General features: G+C 40.5%; 2 protein-coding genes across 4 annotated transcripts in view; one reads left to right on the top strand and one right to left on the bottom strand.

Moving 5' to 3' along the window:
* The first annotated feature begins 1,528 nt into the window (after nt 1-1,528).
* LOC141922695 (toll-like receptor 1) lies at nt 1,529-7,593 on the top strand. Its single transcript, XM_074822329.1, has 2 exons — nt 1,529-1,968; nt 4,062-7,593. Exon 2 carries the CDS (start codon nt 4,152-4,154, stop codon nt 6,606-6,608), a length of 2,457 nt encoding a protein of 818 aa, XP_074678430.1. The 5' UTR covers nt 1,529-1,968; nt 4,062-4,151; the 3' UTR covers nt 6,609-7,593.
* Nucleotides 7,594-12,319: 4,726 nt separating this feature from the next.
* KLF3 (KLF transcription factor 3) overlaps nt 12,320-18,982 on the bottom strand; it is a 28,976-nt gene continuing 22,313 nt past the window's right edge. For all 3 annotated transcript variants that reach the window (XM_074822327.1, XM_074822326.1, XM_074822328.1), the window contains 2 exons: nt 17,478-17,638; nt 12,320-16,313 (listed from right to left, as the gene is read on the bottom strand). In XM_074822327.1, the coding sequence (XP_074678428.1) occupies nt 16,132-16,313; nt 17,478-17,638 (343 nt within the window). In that variant the 3' untranslated portion in view covers nt 12,320-16,131. The remainder of the gene's footprint in view (nt 16,314-17,477; nt 17,639-18,982) is intronic.

Genomic DNA, 18,982 nt, shown 5'->3' with positions numbered 1-18,982 from the left:
CAACATTCATGATCCCTGGTCTTGTCTTGGGTCTCAGATGTCTCAGTTTTCTGTCATGTAGTGTGTGAGCTGACACAGGCAGGACACAGGAACAATCACAAAACCACGGGTGAAATGCAAACACTGAATTTATTTTCATTACCTCATGGATGGGGGGATCCCTGAAGCAGCACCCAGGCAGAGGGACACAAGCGGGAATGCAGGCACCGCGGAGCTCGGTCCTTGCTAGAGGATCTCTGAACCAGCTGTTTGCACCTGTTTGTTCAGGGATTCGCAGAGGCATAGTTTACCACTGTGCTTTGATTTTTCTCACAGCAGGGCAGGAATCTCAAGCATGTTCAGTGGAGTCCCTCTAAGTCTGTCAAAGGCCTATGTTATCTGAACACAGACGTTCACTTGTGCCAAACACACAAGGATGGAGAACAATTAGAATGATATATGTATTTTTCTACACCCTAGCTGCAAGTCGCTTGAGTGTGTTTGCAATCCTCCTCACCACTCTTCCGTTATTTTCCCACACTCGTGTTCACTGCACCGAGGAAAGCAGAATGGTTTCAGTTCAGTTTCAGTTCAGACTATCTTACTCATTAATCTCAAAATGAAAAACAGAAATTTTCCTTCAGCAAAGCAAAAGGCTAAATTCTTCTTTACAAAATTGAAAAGGTAACTGCAAAAGAAAAGGTTCAAAGGAATCTAATGCAAGTTTGAAATATAACCGGCACTGCTATCTTGAATAAATTTTCATACTTCTCAGCTTCTTTAGCTGAATCCCTTCTTGCCTTCAACTCTCTTCCAAGATGTTGTTTTATGGGGTGAAGTAAGGTCTAGACTGAGTCCAGAATGGGCCCAGGTGCCCCCTCTCCCCCTACTTTGCTCATACCTGAAGAATTCCTTACCTACTTCATTAATTTAATCTTAAAATTTGTTAAGATTAAATAAATCTTCATTCATTTATTCATCTCTGCTTCTTTCTTCCTTGCTAATTAATCTTACTGAAGCATGTTGTATTAGTTTGGAGGCTTATGGGAGTGAGTTGCTGGTTTTGGTTATTTACATCTGCTTTTGCAATGCACTTGCTCTCTGCTCTGTTGATTTGCTCCCTAGGCTCATGCCCCTGTTCAGAATGTTAATTGAATGGCTGCTTTATTGGATTCCTCCATCCCCAGATTGCCCTATGTTGCTGCATTTTTCATGGCTTCTTTACAGCTTTCATATCATAGGGAATATTCTCTATAGTTCATTTTTCAAAATTTTTTGAAGGAAGCTACAATGTGGGGTATCCCTGATAACCATCTGGGGCATCTCTAGTGTAAAGATGACTGACCTGTAAAGGTTTTGAACTGTGCCAGTTTGCCCCTGCTACTAGCTTTTGAGACCTAAGCTTTTGCCATCTGTCAGTGTGCTATATTAATTAGTCTGCTGAGGAAAATAACTGAGCAGGGTAGAGCTCTGCAAGAGATTTTAATATGGAGAGAAGTTGTCGGTGAGGGTTCTGCTTCCTCTTTTCTGTGTGTGCAAAAGAGGAGATGCAGTTGACAAATTTCTAGAACGTCTGTGTAACCATCAGAAGCAGTCATGAAATTAGAAATGCAGAATTATTTAAACAATCTTGCCTTGGTGAATATTCTGTAACGCAGATAGGTTTATTTCCTCCTAAACCATACAGTTACGTAAAGATTACAGAAGTAAATGTATTTCGAGTCTGGACAGTTAAAAGTTTCCTTTCATTATGCTCTTAATACCTGCGTTGTACAGAAATTTCATTAATTCTTAGAATTATATGGTCTGTATAAGAAAACCCTGTTCTTTCTACTTCCTGAGGTAGTAATTATTAAGAAATTACCATCTCATGTGAGATTACCCAGCTTGAAGATTACAAATTCTGAAATTCTGTTTTGAGGATATTAACCGAGTATGCAGAGGACTTTTGCTGGTTCTTCACTCAGAGATGAATTCCACACACAAGAGGTGGGTTATATTGGCTTCATTATTTATATTTTTTCTTTTTGTTATATGTATTTTGGACTCCATTAAATCTCAGGTGTTGCTCTTTCTTCACTGTTGGAAGATACTCTTGCATTTTGAAATTCCAGTGAATACGCTCACCTGTATGTTGAATTTCAACAAAGAAGAAAGAGAAAAAAATGTTTGGTGTGGCAATTTTCATTCTCAGCTAACTCTAATTTAATACCATCATAAAATAGTGTTGGGGGGGGGGTAACTGTTGATCCTTAATATTGCTTTGCAAGACCTATCTGCTTTATTCTTTGACTGTGGCACTCTTCAGTGCTATACAGTGTGGATTGTCCCTTGTCGCAGAGCATGCACAGTAAATTAAAACTCATCTGGCAATGGAGCACAGAGAGAGAATATCTTTCTGTTTTTTTCACCCTTCAGAACACTTCTTGCTTTGTTCCTGACATCCCTTTTGCCCAGGGGGAAGTTCCCCCAGCTGGTTGCAGATCAAAGTTTATTTGATTCAAGAGGTTCTTTACCGGCCTGGACTCTGAAGAACAGGGTCAGCTGCTCTTTGAAGGAAACAGGGTCAGATTTCCTTTACTTAGTTCTTGTGAGTGATACTGTACTTTGACCAATCATCCCAGCTTCATTTCTATTCTGTGCTCGGATACCCTAGCACAGGATTTGACCTCTCAGTTGGGTTCTATTGAGGTAGAAATTTATACTTTACTGATTTATTCTTTTATTGCTTTTGGTGATGTTATTTACATGTATTTTTGCTTTACTTAATTAAAAGAAAACTTGATTAAGCTTGGTAGGAGACTTGGAGGGGAAGGGATGAGTTTTGATATCAGTTAATCAACTTATTAGGGACTAACACACATTATAACGTAGAACTGAAAAAATAGGCTTTTGGGTTTTATTTAACAAAAGATTACACAGGGGCAGAATTTTAAAACTTTTGGTTTTTACAGACAAAATCAGCACAGGAAAAAAAAATTGGGGATGTTTTTCTCCTCAAACAGTTTATGAGTTGCTCATACTTCAGGTTGTCTGTCTGTTATGTTAAATGCTTGATGACAAGAGAGTAATGCCCAGGTCATGGTTTTTCATGATAGGACTGATACCTCTCCAGATCTTTGTAGACTATTGATAGACATGACCAGATATTAATTCTGCTGGACCGTTTTCCATATCCAGAAAATCTTTCCCTCCATGGGTTTTTTGATCCTTAGAACTAGATTTATTGTCCCTCACTGTTTCTAGAGAGGTTCTTTGTCAAGTTGCAACTCTGGGGTAATTTGGAAAATGTAGAAAATTTTCTGGTACACCTAGGAAATCGTGGGGTCTTTGGAAGTGTCAAGATTCAGATTTTGTGTCATTCTTCCAGATTTTGGGTACCACTACTTCATACATAGTGTCTGATTATGCTGCTGTTTTCCTGTTAGTATGGTTTTGGCCAGACTGGCATTGCAAATTTCATGAGATCATATAATTCCTCCTCAAGATTCCTGGCTTAGTGGAAAAATGGACCTCTATGTCCTTGTGCTATAGCAAAGACAAAGCTGGTCAGCTTCTCTGATTGGCTGATTGGCATGGCCATGTCTGGGATCTTTGGGGTGTGAAGAGGGATAGCCTTTGGCTCTTCTGCGTGAAGAGGTTGCTTTTGCACTGGATCCTGTGAGGGTCCATGAGGTTTTTGGAGTTCTGTCCCCAAATGTGTGTGGACATGGAGTGTACAGAAAAAGCAGACGGGAGGCTTGTTGTGTTCTCCTTCACTCCTAAATGCATTGATGTCTGTTTGTAACGGTTTTGTTTTTTTCAAGATTGTTGAGAAATTTGTATTTCTTAACATCTCTGTGTTTGTTTAACATACCACCAATTGTATTCCCCCCGTTATAAAGGAATTAATTTCTACTTGAGAAAATCAATAATAGGAATTAAAGAATGGGGGTGAGGAAGATTGATACGAACTTAGAACAAGAGTATGTGAAAATAAAATTTGTATTATGTACATTTTGTATTGAATTTTATTTTAGCGATAAAAAGCAAATTCAACAGATCAACAATTTCAGCAAATCCCATGTGTTTTCTTTTCATAGGGCTGGACTCATCACTGAGACATATTGAAGAGAAAACAAGGATATGCTTCTGTGTTTCTGTAAAAAATCAAGATAAACCTGGAAAGTATAATGAGACCCCTTACAAATATCTATGTCTTTGCTTGTGTCTTTACATTCATGCTATGGAATAATATCCAGCCAACTGTGGAAAATGAATTTGTTGCAAATTATTCAAACCGTTTGCTAACTAATGTTCCAAAAAACATTCCAGTCCATACTCAGGTATTAGATTTATCACATAATAGGATCTCTGGACTTAGTATTTCAGAATTTATTTCTCTTCCTGACCTTCAAGTATTAAATCTTTCTCATAATCTAATTACAGAGCTTGACTTTAGTGTCTTCATTTTTAATGAAGATTTAGAATACTTAGATTTATCTCATAATAACATTTTGAAAGTTTACTGTCAAACTCTTGCATATCTTAGACATTTAGATCTTTCTTTCAATAACTTTACTGCCCTGCCCATCTGTCAGGAATTTGGGAACATGTTTCGTTTGGAGTACCTAGGATTAAGTGCTACGACGATACGAAGGTCGGACTTCAGGTATATAATACATTTACAGCTGCACACTGTCATCCTAACCTTAGAAGAGTTTTCTCTTTATGAGCCTCAGAGTCTGACAGCCTTGAATACAAGGAGCCTCCGCATTGTTTTTGCAGCAAACAAAAACTTCAGTTTTTCCCTCTTGTATGATGGAATGAGCACTTCAGAAAACTTAAAAATAGTTAACTTAAGATACACCTTGAGCTACAAATATTTCCCCTCTCCTTCTTTAGCGCTTCTGAAGAAAATCAAGACAACATCTCTAATGCTTGACACTGTGGACTTACAATGGGCTATCATTTTGCAAATTTTCCTGCTTATTTGGTATTCACCTGTGGAGCATTTGACTGTGAGAAATTTGACTTTTCGGGGACCACTGGGGGAGCTGACTGAATATGAATTTCTACCCTTATTAAGCTCTCTGGAACAATTAATTTCTTTGGATGGCTCCATGAAAGCGCTAACTTTGGAGCATGTTCGTAATAAGGTTTATTATTTCAACCAGGAGATTCTATACAGACAGTTTTCAGAGATGAATATTGCCAGTTTGACAATATATGATGCATATATGCCACACATGCTTTGCCCCAATAGAACAAGCTCATTTCAGTATTTAAATTTTTCTCACAATGCCCTGACGGATGAACTGTTCCAGAACTGTGGCACTCTGACAGATCTGAAATTACTTATTTTGCAGAGGAATAAATTTGAGAGCCTTCCCAAGGTAAGCTTCATGACCAGCCATATGAAATCACTGAAATACTTGGACATGAGCAACAACTTGCTGCGTCACGATGCCGCTGATGCGCAATGCCGATGGGCTGAGTCTCTGACAGAGTTGGACCTGTCCTCAAATCAGCTGATGGATGCCGTGTTTGAGTGCTTGCCAGTCAACATCAAAAAGCTCTACCTGCAAAACAATCAGATCACCAGTGTCCCCAAGGAGATGGCTGAGCTGAAGTCCTTGGAAGAGCTGAACCTGGCATCGAACAGGCTGTCTGACCTGCCGGGGTGCGGTGGCTTTACGTCCCTGGAGTTCCTGAACGTAGAGATGAATTCGATCCTCACCCCATCTGCCGACTTCTTCCAGAGCTGCCTGCGGGTCAGGGAGCTACAAGCCGGGCGCAACCCGTTCAAGTGTTCCTGTGAACTGCAAGACTTTATCCGTCTGGAGAGGCAGTCTGGGGGGAAGCTGTCTGGCTGGCCAGCGGCGTACGTGTGTGAGTACCCGGAAGACTTGCAAGGAACGCAGCTGAAGGACTTCCACCTGACTGAACTGGCTTGCAACACGGTGCTCTTGCTCGTGACAGCTCTGCTGCTGACGCTGGTGCTGGTGGCTGTCGTGGCCTTTCTGTGCATCTACCTGGATGTGCCGTGGTACGTACGGATGACGTGGCAGTGGACGCAGACGAAGCGGAGAGCTTGGCACAACCACCCCGAAGAGCAGGAGACCATTCTGCAGTTCCATGCGTTCATTTCCTACAGCGAGCGGGATTCGTTGTGGGTGAAGAACGAGCTGATCCCGAACCTGGAGAAGGGGGAGGGCTGTGTACAACTGTGCCAGCACGAGAGAAACTTTGTCCCCGGCAAGAGCATTGTGGAGAACATCATTAACTGCATTGAGAAGAGCTACAAGTCGATCTTTGTGTTGTCTCCCAACTTCGTGCGGAGTGAGTGGTGTCACTATGAGCTGTACTTTGCCCATCACAAATTATTCAGTGAGAATTCCAACAGCTTGATCCTCATTTTACTGGAGCCGATCCCTCCGTATATTATCCCTGCCAGGTATCACAAGCTGAAGGCTCTCATGGCAAAGCGAACCTACCTGGAGTGGCCGAAGGAGAAGAGCAAGCGTGCCCTTTTCTGGGCTAACCTGAGGGCAGCTATTAGCATAAACCTGCCAATATCCTTTGAAGCTAATGAGGAGCAGAGTGATGTTACTTCTACTAGTAGTATAAGTCAGTATGTGAATAACTGACTCGACTGTCTTGCATTAAATTGTTTCAATCAATTTTTTATAGTTTTTTACAGTATTCCTAGTTTGTAGCAAAATGTAATTGTGATACATTTGGAAATTGCTATTGCTTATTCTAGTCATGAAAGTAGTCAGAAATCTTCTGTAGTTGCCCATCATCGACAAAGAGAAGGAGAGAGAAATTTTCATAGTGATTGCACATATTTTTGTAGACTTGGATTGCATTTATTTTGGACTTTTCCCATTGAAATCAATATTTGAAAGTAACAAAAATAGTGGTTGGTTCGATGTCATCAGGACTGTCATGGCATGCATTTAATCTTTGTTCTGACATGGATGTTGTGAGGTTTAGGTGGTAGGGATCTGTTTCCTTGGGTTTAATTAAATAATACAAAGAAGAAGAAAGCTCTTGTTTAAATCCCTTCCTGTACATTGGTACAGTAAAAGTCAAAGGTACAGTATCTCTACACCTTCGGCCTGTTTTCCTTTCCTGGAAATCTTTCCCTTCATCACAGACAGAGACTTCCCTGGGTAAGAATTGAAAGTTGGAGCCATTAGTCCCTGTTTATCATTCTTCTTCCTTTGCTGTACTAAACATTCCCACTTGCCTAGATTAGAATTCACTGTTCGTTGTCTTCAAAATAATAGTTAATATCTGAACTTATGAAATTTTTATAGTATTATAATATTGCTGCTTTCTGCTATGATCATATCAAGCTATATTGAATTGCTTGTTTCTCCTGTTTTCTAAAACATAGAAGCTTGATGTTTGGAGATGAATCCCCTTAATATCCCCAGACTTTCAGTGAACTCTCTTAACCTTGCCCTTTTAATCAGCAGGTGAAAAAGGAGTAATTTTCATTGGGAAATAACTTCTCTGCTAAAATAAAACTGATTAAACTAATGGTATTTGATGATAGGAGACATCTAATCATTTGCTGTGCTTGGATTTAATTTGACAATCTAATAAACCTCTCATTTTTTATCTGTTATTAAATTTCCTGGTGTCATTTCACTGGTGATGAGGAGTTGTATAATTATACTTACGGCTTAATGGAAGTGCAGAGCCCTCTGATCACAACTGTGAGCAGCATGTGCAGGTGAGCAAGCCAGTAAGAGGATGTGATCCTTAACACTTGCTGAGGCAGCTGACTGAGCACCTGCCAGGCATGGGTGGTGGTAGCTAGATGAAGCAGTGGATGGGAAGCTACAGGAGAGCTTCCCGGTGTCCAGAGATGCTGAGACACTGCTGTGTACCCACCTACCAGCTCAGTATCGCAGCAGGATGCTACATGCCTGTCTGTCAGTGTAGAGCTTTGGAAAGAAGGGCTAAAAATCTCTATTAAGTCTTAATTTCAGGTGAAGGGAAGTTGGCTACTGACTGCTGTGACAACACATAACTGAGATCTCCCCCTTCCCCAAAGCCAGAACCAAGCATTCTTTGTGTACCTTAAAAAGGGCTGCTAAACCTTTAGTACTTCAGTGGGAACTGATGGATGCAGCATGCTTGAAAAGCAAATTATTTATGATGAGGGGAGATGTTCAAAGACACAGAGGAGCTTAGTGCTCTGCAGGAGTTCAAGTCAGGAAAGCTTTACCCTACCCTGACAGTCAGTTGTGCTTCATGGCAACCCAACATGGTGGCCAGGGGCATTGGGCACCATGTGGCACTGCCGAAAGTGCATCGCAAACCTTGTGTGCCAGCCAGCCAGTTATAGCAGGCTGTGAAGTGCTTTCCACAGAAGTAGTAATGCTAAACCTGGGGCTGCAGCCTGAATGTGCCACTGGAGCTGCAATGGTTCCTTCTTAACAGGTTTTTCCCGACTGTACAGCATCCGTCTGGCTGCAGGTTCTTTACTTCCTCTGTATCATTGCTGTCTGCTCTTAGGCAGTTGCCTGGCTAAGCTTTAGTGCTTCTTTATTTCAGCTACAGCCAGAGTTACATCTGTCTGTAATTTAAGGCTTGTGTGCTATACAGCTCTTGGGTACTTAAGGAACTGTTCGATCGCAGAGGTCAGTGCACGTTAAGCTGGTTAGGAGTTTTGTAGCCTTTACCTCTCCAGGGCTCCTCTGTGCTTTACAGTGGAGAATGCTACCAGAATGCTGTGCCACTCCTTCCTGAAACACTTCTTCCCCTCCCAAGCATTACAGTCTAAGGACATGATTAGCATTCACACTTTGTGGTAATGTTTTAATGGGCACATATTCTGTCCTGTTTACTAGACAAGAAAAGAGGAAGTAACATTTCTCAAACCAGGCTTTCCGGTCCCTGTAAATGTAATGCATCAGCAAACTGGGTTTTATGTCCTAAATAATATACAGGGTCTGGGCCATGGAAGAGTCCCTCAGCTTTAAGACTGTTCTGAAACCTAAGTTGTTGGTAGGTGTGAAAGGAATAGTTTCTCAAGTCTGTCATGCGTATTGTTTTAAGATATTAACCCTGTAACACCCCTTTATACTCTGTCCTTCCTAGCTCACAAATCGTTCTGCACATGCCAAGTATTTCAGGTATTTACATACTGTCCAGTACACTACAGCTGAATACACTTCTGAGTTCCTTTGGTAAAGCAGATTCATTTTGATTTTATTTTTTCATGTTACCATTTGACAGAGTTTCTCATCACTTCTGTGTTGGAACTTCCATTTTCTTGTTCCCTGAAACTCAGTTTCTGTTCAGACCATACATGTGTTGATTATTTTTTGTTTTGGCCAAATGTAGCAACTTCTTTTCTTCACTGTTTTTTATGCTGCTGTTGAAGATTTTTTTTTTTTTTTTTAAATGTGTTCCTAAAGCTGCTTCTTGGGAAGAAGTTTGCAAGACTTACAGGACATGAGTATCTGGTTGAACTCTTGAAATACTGTCATACTAACGCCCGTATTTATAAAAATGATGTCAGGTGTTGCTCTCACTGATCTCACAGACCTTGAACCACACATGAAAGCAACATTGTGTATCGATTTTGTTAGTGTTCTGCCAGGCCAGAGTTCGTAAGCTTAAATTTTGCCTTTTTCTCAGGCTAAGGGTGACACCCAGTGTCCGATTAAATTATCACTATTTCCTGAGAATGATAGCTCATGCTGGAATACATACAACGCATTTTGCCTTTTAGGAAAACTGAAATAGATAATCATCTCGGTCCAGCAAATGCAGGAGCCACTCGCAGGTGTGCGTGGGCTAGAGAAGAGAGGTGAGGATAAGCCAGCCCTTCCTTGTGGCAGTTCCCACACGGGGTCAGTGGCTGTGACTCTATCCCCGATGCCATTGGTCCCTCCCCCGAGCAGGCTGTGGAGTGCAGATACTGACTAGTTTGCTGACAAATGAACCTTGTAAATCAACAGCATGATGTGAGCGCTGACTCTTGCTTTACAATGAGCAATCCCTATTTTCAAGCGGGATGCCAAGAAACACATGCTGGTCATTTTCTCACACTCTGTTAGCAGAGTTTTATTTTTATACCTATTTTCTAATCTACCTGCTTTCCTTTCTGTATGTCACTATGGCAAAGTGTAGGCACTCACCACCCTGATCTGCGGGGTCCCAGGCAGCAACAGGCCAACGTCCAGGTGCAATTACCTCAGCAGGAACGGGAAGTATTAAGAGATGCATAGTGAATTCAACTGGGCTCACTCTTTTTAGGCATCTGAAAAAGCGTGAAGAAATAAAACCCATTCTTTGTCAGCTCTACACATCATCATCTCTTAGCAAAGCATGCGGGTGTGCCCAGAGGGGATCAGGATTCGTGGGCATCGATGCGTTGGCAGTCTGCACCTGCACTGACTGCTCTGGCACCCTGGCCTGGGAAAGGGCTGTGGGGAAGAGCATGGCTAAAGGAACAGGCCCAGACAGCCGTTTTGCGAGTGATAAAATATGCAGACTCCTATGTTTGGTGCTCCAGACCCATCAATGGACTAATTAGAATGCCTTAATTAGAAGCAAGTAAACTATTTCCATGAGTTTGCCACTAAATGCAGTGCTGGGTACAGCTCCTCCACGGCACAGGAGCTAGAAGAAGCAGTGCAGGTGCGTACAGGCAGAGCCCGCTCCTGCCCTGCCCGCTCCTGCCCTGCCCGCTCCTGCCCTGCCTGCTGTGAGAGACTGAAATGTCCTATGACTGCCTCAAAGCTTGCTTGTGTCTGTGCAAACCTCCAAGAGAAGCTGCTGCGGCCTGTGAATTGGTCTGGGGGATGTCGCCCAGAGAAGCGGGAGTGTATTGAAGGATGCACCCCCTCACTTCTTTGCGGTTGCATTGATTGGACTCTTTAGACAAGCCTCAAAGGGGCAGACGTGTGCTGAGTTGCCCCATCCTGTAGCCATTTGTGGCTCTACTGTGTAGGCCAGACCCCATACATGCATTGCTAATGAACTGACAAGAGGCAAAGGTTCCTGCCCTGAAGCCAGATGCAACAAAACCTGTTGGACCAGAGGAAAAAAAAACCTAAAGGCGAGCAGATATGTTAATCAGTGGATACGATGAACTTAGGCAGCAGAAAATTTTCTCAGTATGTGTCTACTGTTACTGATTTGATATGTTATTGATTTAATATAGATTAGTATTAATTTGTTTAGCTTTAATAGGAATATAGAAGATATTTAGTAAAAATCATATGCTGCATTTGCACTCTATACAGGAACCAAGGCTACTACGAACTCCCCTGTACAGCCCTGTACCAAGACCGAAAGAATTGGTCAGAATCACCTAGTAGGAACATTTAGAACTAGATAACAGGCTTAAGATTCAAGATGATTTATATATATAACTTTTACTTATAAGGTATTTAATAACCTGAAAGAATGCAGAGAGATGTCAGAATCCAAATTAATGGGAAAATGGGGAAATCGGCTGAAGCAATATATATGTTTAAGCCAAGAAACATTGTCCTCATGCAATAGGTAATTCCGACAGGGGGAGATCGCGACCACTGACTCATTAACCACCGACTCACATTACACCCCAGACCCATTTCCAGGTGTTTCTGGACTCTACTGCGCAGAATTGGAAATAGGAGGAGAGTATGATAATGATTTCCAGGAATTGTTATGTTTATGCATGAATACTTAATGAATATGTATGAGTGAGTTTATATAAGATGTATGATTTTGGTGCATGGTGTGCGTCGTTGGTGAAAGGATTCACCCGCGCACCCGGCCGTCAATAAAGAAGTGTCTGCTTATCTACATCAAATTGGTGTTGATAAGTTTTATTCCAAGTTTTTCGGTAACACTACCATTGAAGCTTGATTCGTGTGCACCCACCATCGAAGAACTGAAGACTGAGGACCAACGGGACGCCACTGGATCCATGGTGGTGACTATTCTTGCAGACCTATCCCGCATCCTTGCTTTATTTCTGTCTTTTCCTTCCATTCTGTCCTATCGCTACCCCTCTTCACTTCTTTAATAATAAAAACCCGGTTTGGGTATATGGCATTTGACCTTGTTTGTGTCTTAATCTCACTCTTGGGATCATATCGAAACCTCCCCCGACATTGGATCGGGACACCTGCTCCTGCCCTGCCTGCTCCTGCCCTGCCCTGCCCTCGGTCTCACGCGGGCAGGTACACACAGGAGGTGTGCACGGGACTGCAGAAGGGCCCTCCGAAAACCCAGGGGTCCCGCATACTGCCTGGAACCATCAGGGACCCCTGCGCACGCCTGGCCCTTGTGATCGTGTCACTGCTCTTTGTTGTACAGCATATGATGACATGACCACAAACAATATTCTGAGGGTTTTATTAACAAGTATAATACATAGGCATTGTATCCTAAATATAGTATGAGGACTGTACAGTACAAATTTATGTTCACAGTTTGACATGACAAAATGTCATTACTGAATTCCCATTGGACTACCAAAGTAGAAACAGTGAAAGTACATTAAACATTCACATCTTTAGTAAGAAAAGATTACCAAAATGTCTCCATAGTTGTAAGTTATAGTAATGCACACTAGAAACCTTTACTTATCCATTCAGTCTTATTAGCTTATAAAATATATTACGTTTTATTAAAAAATTTCTGCATAGTTTATACAAGTATTAAAGTAAATATAACATCCCTGCTATATTTGCAGGTGAGAGATGCTAAGCAGAAAGATTATTTTGACCCTCTAATATTTAAATTTTTTAAAAGTGCTAATACCTGTAAAATATAATGAAAACTGGTGTAGCCCTCTTAAGATACGTAAAATGCTTTGTAATTTTTTATAGAAAGGATGTGTTCATCTACATGTTGCTAACCTTGACAGAGACAACATATTTGCACAAGATGTGGCATTAGAAATATCACTGCAGAATGGTGGTGTATATTTAAATGAAACCACACACATTAATAATTTTTTGCGATTGTCTTAGAAACCAGTAATTTATTGTAATCAAATGGCTTAAACAGGCCCATTTTAGTAAATCAGTATTACCTGTTACTGCACAGTGTAACTGTGTAAGTTCTGCTAGGGAAAAAGGTGGGTTTTTAAAATACACATGTTTTGCAGGATTAGGGTTTTCTGTCTTTCTATCTAAACTGGCTTCTCTTTAGGGCCAAGATGGAAGGACTGGTTTTAAAAAGTATTTAATGTGTATATTTAAAAATTACAAGATACCCCTCAAATCAGTTTGCTAAAATGAATCAATGAGCCAGTTAAGATGTAAATTCACATTACGTATTTTGACTTTTTTGACATCCCACAAAAAGACACCACAGACACAAGTGAAAAATCCTATAAGCAAGGCATTTATATGAAATAATCTCAAATATTTATATTTAATATTTAAATTTCTGTTGTCCTAAATCACAAGGCACATGAATAAAGATATTTTAAAGTTCTATTGAATCTCCACTGTATTTGTCCCTACCATTAGCATAAATATTTTCAGGAAAAACATACACAGGCTAATGAATAAGCATGGCAAATAACCTAGATTAAATTATCCGAATTAACTTGCAAAGAAGTTCTGCTTTTAGGGTACTTGATTTTAGATTTCTAAATTAAAAAAAAAAGGTTAAAGAAAACATTTTGTGAAAACCTTAAAAGACAAAGAGAACATTGGAATGTTCCTTAAACATCACGAATCTTATGCATCTGCATTTGTTAAGCTAAAGATGGGACCAGCTGCCATTAAGCTGCTTATTTTTATAGGATCTCATCCACTTTTTTCCCTAGACTATAATAGAGAATTGTTTTCATCCCAGCATACTAAATATCTGTAGACTTGCGACTGATGCTACAGGGGCTCCGCACAGCCTCTGTCAGTGATGTGTCTGCATTTGTAGAACTGCCATTAAAACCTAGAGCCTAATGAAGGAGGCCAATTCTGCTACCACTGACAATAAAAATATCCAACAAAAATCTCCATTCTAGAACAGCTGCTCATTAATATAATGCTCTTCCCTGCAAGTTCCTCAATGTTAGTAACAACCTGGTCTAACAAAAAAAGTTCGATTCATCTCCCAGGTTTCTCAGCTCCCCAGATAAGCAGATGAGGGCCAGTTACAAGAATAGATCTGGTGTTAACTTCCCTCAGTCCTAGCAAAGTGGTGAGGATGTATGGTGCTGTAACAGAGCACATGGGTCTTCCTCACAAAAGCTTTGCAGCAACATTCCCAGCCCTGCTTTGCAAAGCCCTGTTTTCCTCTTTGTAGAGCACATGTTCAGGGCTCTATTCCTTAAATAAAATTGCTGGTTCCATATTCCCACGTGTATGCTTTGTTAAATAACTGGAACAATACTTTGTATTTCACAGCAATTGACGCAGGAGCTTTTTTCTCCAAGAAGTACAGATCCTCTCCTCTAATTCTATGGGTATGTGGATGTCAGCAGAACAGCTGGTAAACTATCACCAAGGGAAGGCTCTTTGCACTCAAACTCTCGCCTCTGCAAAATTATTTTCGTTTGCTGTTGGACTCCACAGGATATAGAAGCACAGCCTACCTGCTCCATGAGCTCAAATACACCCACCTGCAGATGGACACTCCACCTGCCTCTTCCTGGAGAGTTTTATGAAACTTCTCCTCCCCTCACCCCTCCATTTTCCAGTGGGTTTTTCCAAGAGAAATGAAGATCTGACTTCAGTATGTTTAATTTGCAGGGAATCGTGTTTACCTTACGTAGGGGTAAGAAGAAAATGCTCTGGTGCCCGAGAGCCTAGAGAAATACATCCTGTTTCCTTGCAATGCCACAAAGTCTGCCAGCTAATAAAGACAGAAACCTTCCTTTGAGCAGGCTTCCAGAGACAGGAACATTTCTAGGGTCAACTGCAGGTTGCTTGAATTCAGTTTATTTTATCTGTTGAGTTGTGTTTCCTAACTGACATGGGGGTTAGGACTTGCTGATGTGACATTTTAATGCAACAGACACATCCACAGGGAAGCTTCGTCCACCTACTACCAGACTCACAAATCAGAGTTATCAAATGGATGATTTGGTACATGTCTTTATCCAAAAGAGATACATGACTCAATTTACATCAGAAGCACTTCATATCTGATGCCATCTTCTCATAAAAATATTGTGGATTAATAATTTTAAATACTGTAGTGTATTAAAGTGGCACTGGCAACAATACAGGTTGGAGCATTTTTCATGATTGCTATTTTCTGAGGTACAGCAAAGAGAAAAAATTCTTTAGAGGAAATGTAGGGGAGTGATTGTAGGGGGATAGTCTATATCCCTGAAATAAGGTGTGGTAGGCTTCTATGAATATCATTTAATGCCACATCAGAGAAGAGTACCGTGTGTGTTCCATCCATACACTTGCACAGAAACCAGACATACAGTGTCACACAAGGTCTTCATTTAACAGATCCACCAGGGCATTACGCAATAAAAACAAGGATATATACTACACTATAATACAGAGGACAGATGACATCGGTTTAGAGACACGGTATTATGTATAGACCAATTCCTGCCAATTTTTCTTCTTGACTGGGGTAAATTATACTGTGACTCGATCTTTCTGTAAAGTAATTATATTGTTTAGATTTATTTCTACAGTGTTATTCACTGTTTGGGCAGAGGGGATTTCTGAATCAGGTGCCTTTCTAAAACTGTTATATTAACCATATTGCAGAAATCAACATGGTTGGGAGAGTCCATTCATTGCATTGTTAAGCAGAAAATGAGAGTGTATCCCTTACAGGGTACATAAATAAAAGTCTCTGGCAAGGACTAGCATTTTGGATATTCAGTAACATTTACTACTTTATCAGTATATGTTGGGTTGATTATATGAAGAAACCAACAAAAGCTGTTAGTTTACAAATTCCCTTATTCACAATGGAATACATGAAACATACTGTCTGCAGAAAGGGTTTGCTTAGCATCCCCAGGAGAAAAAAAAGAAGTGTTCACATTCTTTAGGTCTGACCCGTGGCAAGGACATGGAAGGGTTAGATAACATCTGTTACTGACCATACATAAGCTTTTAATGGTATAAACTCCAAGATTCAGACCAGCTGAATCCAAATTAAAATGCGTATGTGGAAAAAAAAAAAAAAAAAGGTGTGACAGGAGTCAGGGACAGAAGACATTCAGACTAGCATGTGGCGTTTTCTGTGAAGAGCAAGATGGTCCGAACGTGAAAAGCTACGGTCACAGTCTGGGCACTGAAAAGGTTTGATTCCTGTATGCTTGCGGAAATGCCGCGTTAGTTCATCAGAACGAGCAAACTTCCACGTGCATCCCTCCCAAGTGCATTTGTACGGTTTTTCACCTGGAAAAGAAACACAGAAGTGGGGATTTAAGACACAAACACATCAGTTAAATATTTGACAGATTTATCCTCTTGCCTTGTCAAATTTCAGCAAGTACTTTAATGCTTACTCAAAAAGCCTCCAAACAGCACTGGGCTGCAGAGTACTCTGCACTAGAAACTGTGTAGTCAAACTTAACAGATCAAAAAATTGTTTCCTGCCACAACTTATTATTGTCTTTGTTCCTCCCTCTGCCATATTAGCACTTGTTTTGTCTCTCATCAAGCCCAGAAGTGTCAAGGTTTCAGCACTTGTTCACATATTTTCAAAACCAGGACCTCATATTCTAGACTAGCTGGGGGAAAGGACTGGTGCTACCATTCAGCATAGCAGACAGAAATCTTATTGTGATCTCTTGAAGTTACTGTAGTATAAATAACTGGCACCACTGTCATAAGTAACTCCACTTAAAATCTCTCTCAATCATTACTTTCTAATATGTCATCCTCCTTCTCCTTAACACCATTGTGCTGCCCAGTAGGTGAAGTGCTGGTTTGATGTAAGACAGACATGAACTGGGCTCCATTCTACCTAAAAGTGTCCCCTATCTTTGTAGAAACATTGGATGTGCCTATGTGCATTCAGTATGCCAAGATGAACATTTCTGTGGAGAACAGAGATGGGGATATGTTTATTGGAGCACTCACTCAGAAAAGAGCACTATCGGACCAGTGGTTAGCATGTCCACGTAAAACAGATGTGTTTGTATTTGGCACACAGTCCAGACTTTTACAAATGGGCTACTCCCATGGAAGTCTCAGTCAAATTTAACAGTGATGCAAGAGGTGAGGTAGTGCAATTTGAACTGATTTGGTGTTTATGGGCTGTGCAGAATGAGTAATCTGTGAGCAACTGGACAGAAAATAAGCAAAGAGCCAGTGAATGTAAAGCACACCAGCATACACCGTGATCCTGCTTTGGCTTACAGTGTCTCGTTGTGTGTTTTTCCCGCTACATCCTCTGTCTTTTGCTCAGCCTGTAATTATATTCAGAACAATGTCAGATCTAACTTCTGTTATTTTGTTATTCACACCTGTGGTCACCTGGCCATTAGCACAAACTAACAGCTTAGTCTACTATTTTACCATAGACCTGATGAAAGAAAAGCATAGCAATGCTCAAACCTGTATGGGTTCTTCTGTGAGCTTTCAGATGGGAGCTTTTAGTGTAGACTTTGTTGCAGCCTTCATAATCACATCGATGTATTCTGCGTTTTCTTTGTGTGTCCGGAGATTCCACAGGTAAAGGTCTCTTTCCTGGCTGAACTATAACTGAAGGGTGATTCCTGCAAATGCAAATTGAATGTTAAAAATGAAAAACATTTAGCACAGCAAACCTCAGCTAATATGAATCATGACAGAGCCCTTTATTCATTACCACTCTGCCTCTTGGCAGAAAGAGCAACATTACATACATGTCGAAAAATTCAAGAGGGTTTAGCAAATTTCATGTATTCTAGCAGCAATATTTTTAAAAGTTTGCTCACTTAGTGGCATGATGTAGCCATTTTTACTACTCCCTAGCTTTTTTTAAGCTTACAAAGGAAAAACCCCTTTCAAATTCCTGTTTTTCAGTCAAATCCAGATTTCTCACACTCTTGAGTTCATAGTGAACTCATCTTGTATTTGTTCACAATTTTTCATCTTCTTCCTTCAAAAATAACTAATTCACTTGTAATTGGAAACAGCTATTCCATATTATTAAAGAAATTGTATCTTTAGGGTTTCAAAGCAGAACTCAATCTTTATTGTTCCAGCCACTCCTTTAGAGAGTAATTAAGAATTTCCTGTTTGGTGCTGGCAGAAGGGTGCGGCCTCGCTATACCACTGACGTCAATTCCTAAAAGTAGAGTTTAGCCTGTGTGGCACACCCACAGGATGTCTGAAGTCGTCCCTCCACCTTCATAAACATAATTTTTTGCTTTTGAAGCCCACAGGTACAGTGCAGGTAAGACACATACTAGCTACATATGAACTTCTGTAACAAACAGAAACATAAACATTCACGCATGTGAAAACACATCGAGCTTCTTAAAAGGTGTCACTGACCATGGATATTTAGGTTTGAACACCGCCCCTACTGTAGAATTGGGGACAAACTGATTCTTTTTTCCATGTCGATGTTAGAAAAAGAAATAAGTACGTTGATCTAAAAGTGGCATTACAAATCTTGCAACCTCACAAAGTTGCGTTTGTCAACCTGTTAGCAGATCTGTATCACTACTTTTTATGTATTCTTTAGCTTTTAACTGAAAGTGAGTATATAATGTGCAGATATTAACACTCCTTGTCACAAAACCAGCTCCTCCATGGGACAGAAATAAGCTTTCTAGAACTCCTGTCTTTTCTCAGTTACTGTATTTCACATTTCTTTACTGATCAAATTACGCTTTCTAACACTAGGTTACATGAGTTACTTAAACCAGGTTTCTTTAGGGCCTAATTTTCATAAACACTGAATACCTACTTCTCTCAACAAAGTAAAGCGCATGTGTTAAACATAGAAAATCTTGTGTGTGGTTTAACAAGAAAAAAATTTTCTATTACTCTCTACAGCAGGATGGGAATTACTGACGTGGGAAAAGTTTAATTCTGTTATTAGTTCTTTTAGTAGAGTTATAAGCTTGAAC

The sequence above is a fragment of the Strix aluco genome, chromosome 4 (assembly GCF_031877795.1).
Source record: "Strix aluco isolate bStrAlu1 chromosome 4, bStrAlu1.hap1, whole genome shotgun sequence".
Taxonomy (NCBI): Eukaryota; Metazoa; Chordata; class Aves; order Strigiformes; family Strigidae; genus Strix; species Strix aluco.
The sequence above is the reverse complement of the archived record's forward strand: the minus strand, read 5'-3'. Positions and strand labels throughout refer to the sequence as shown.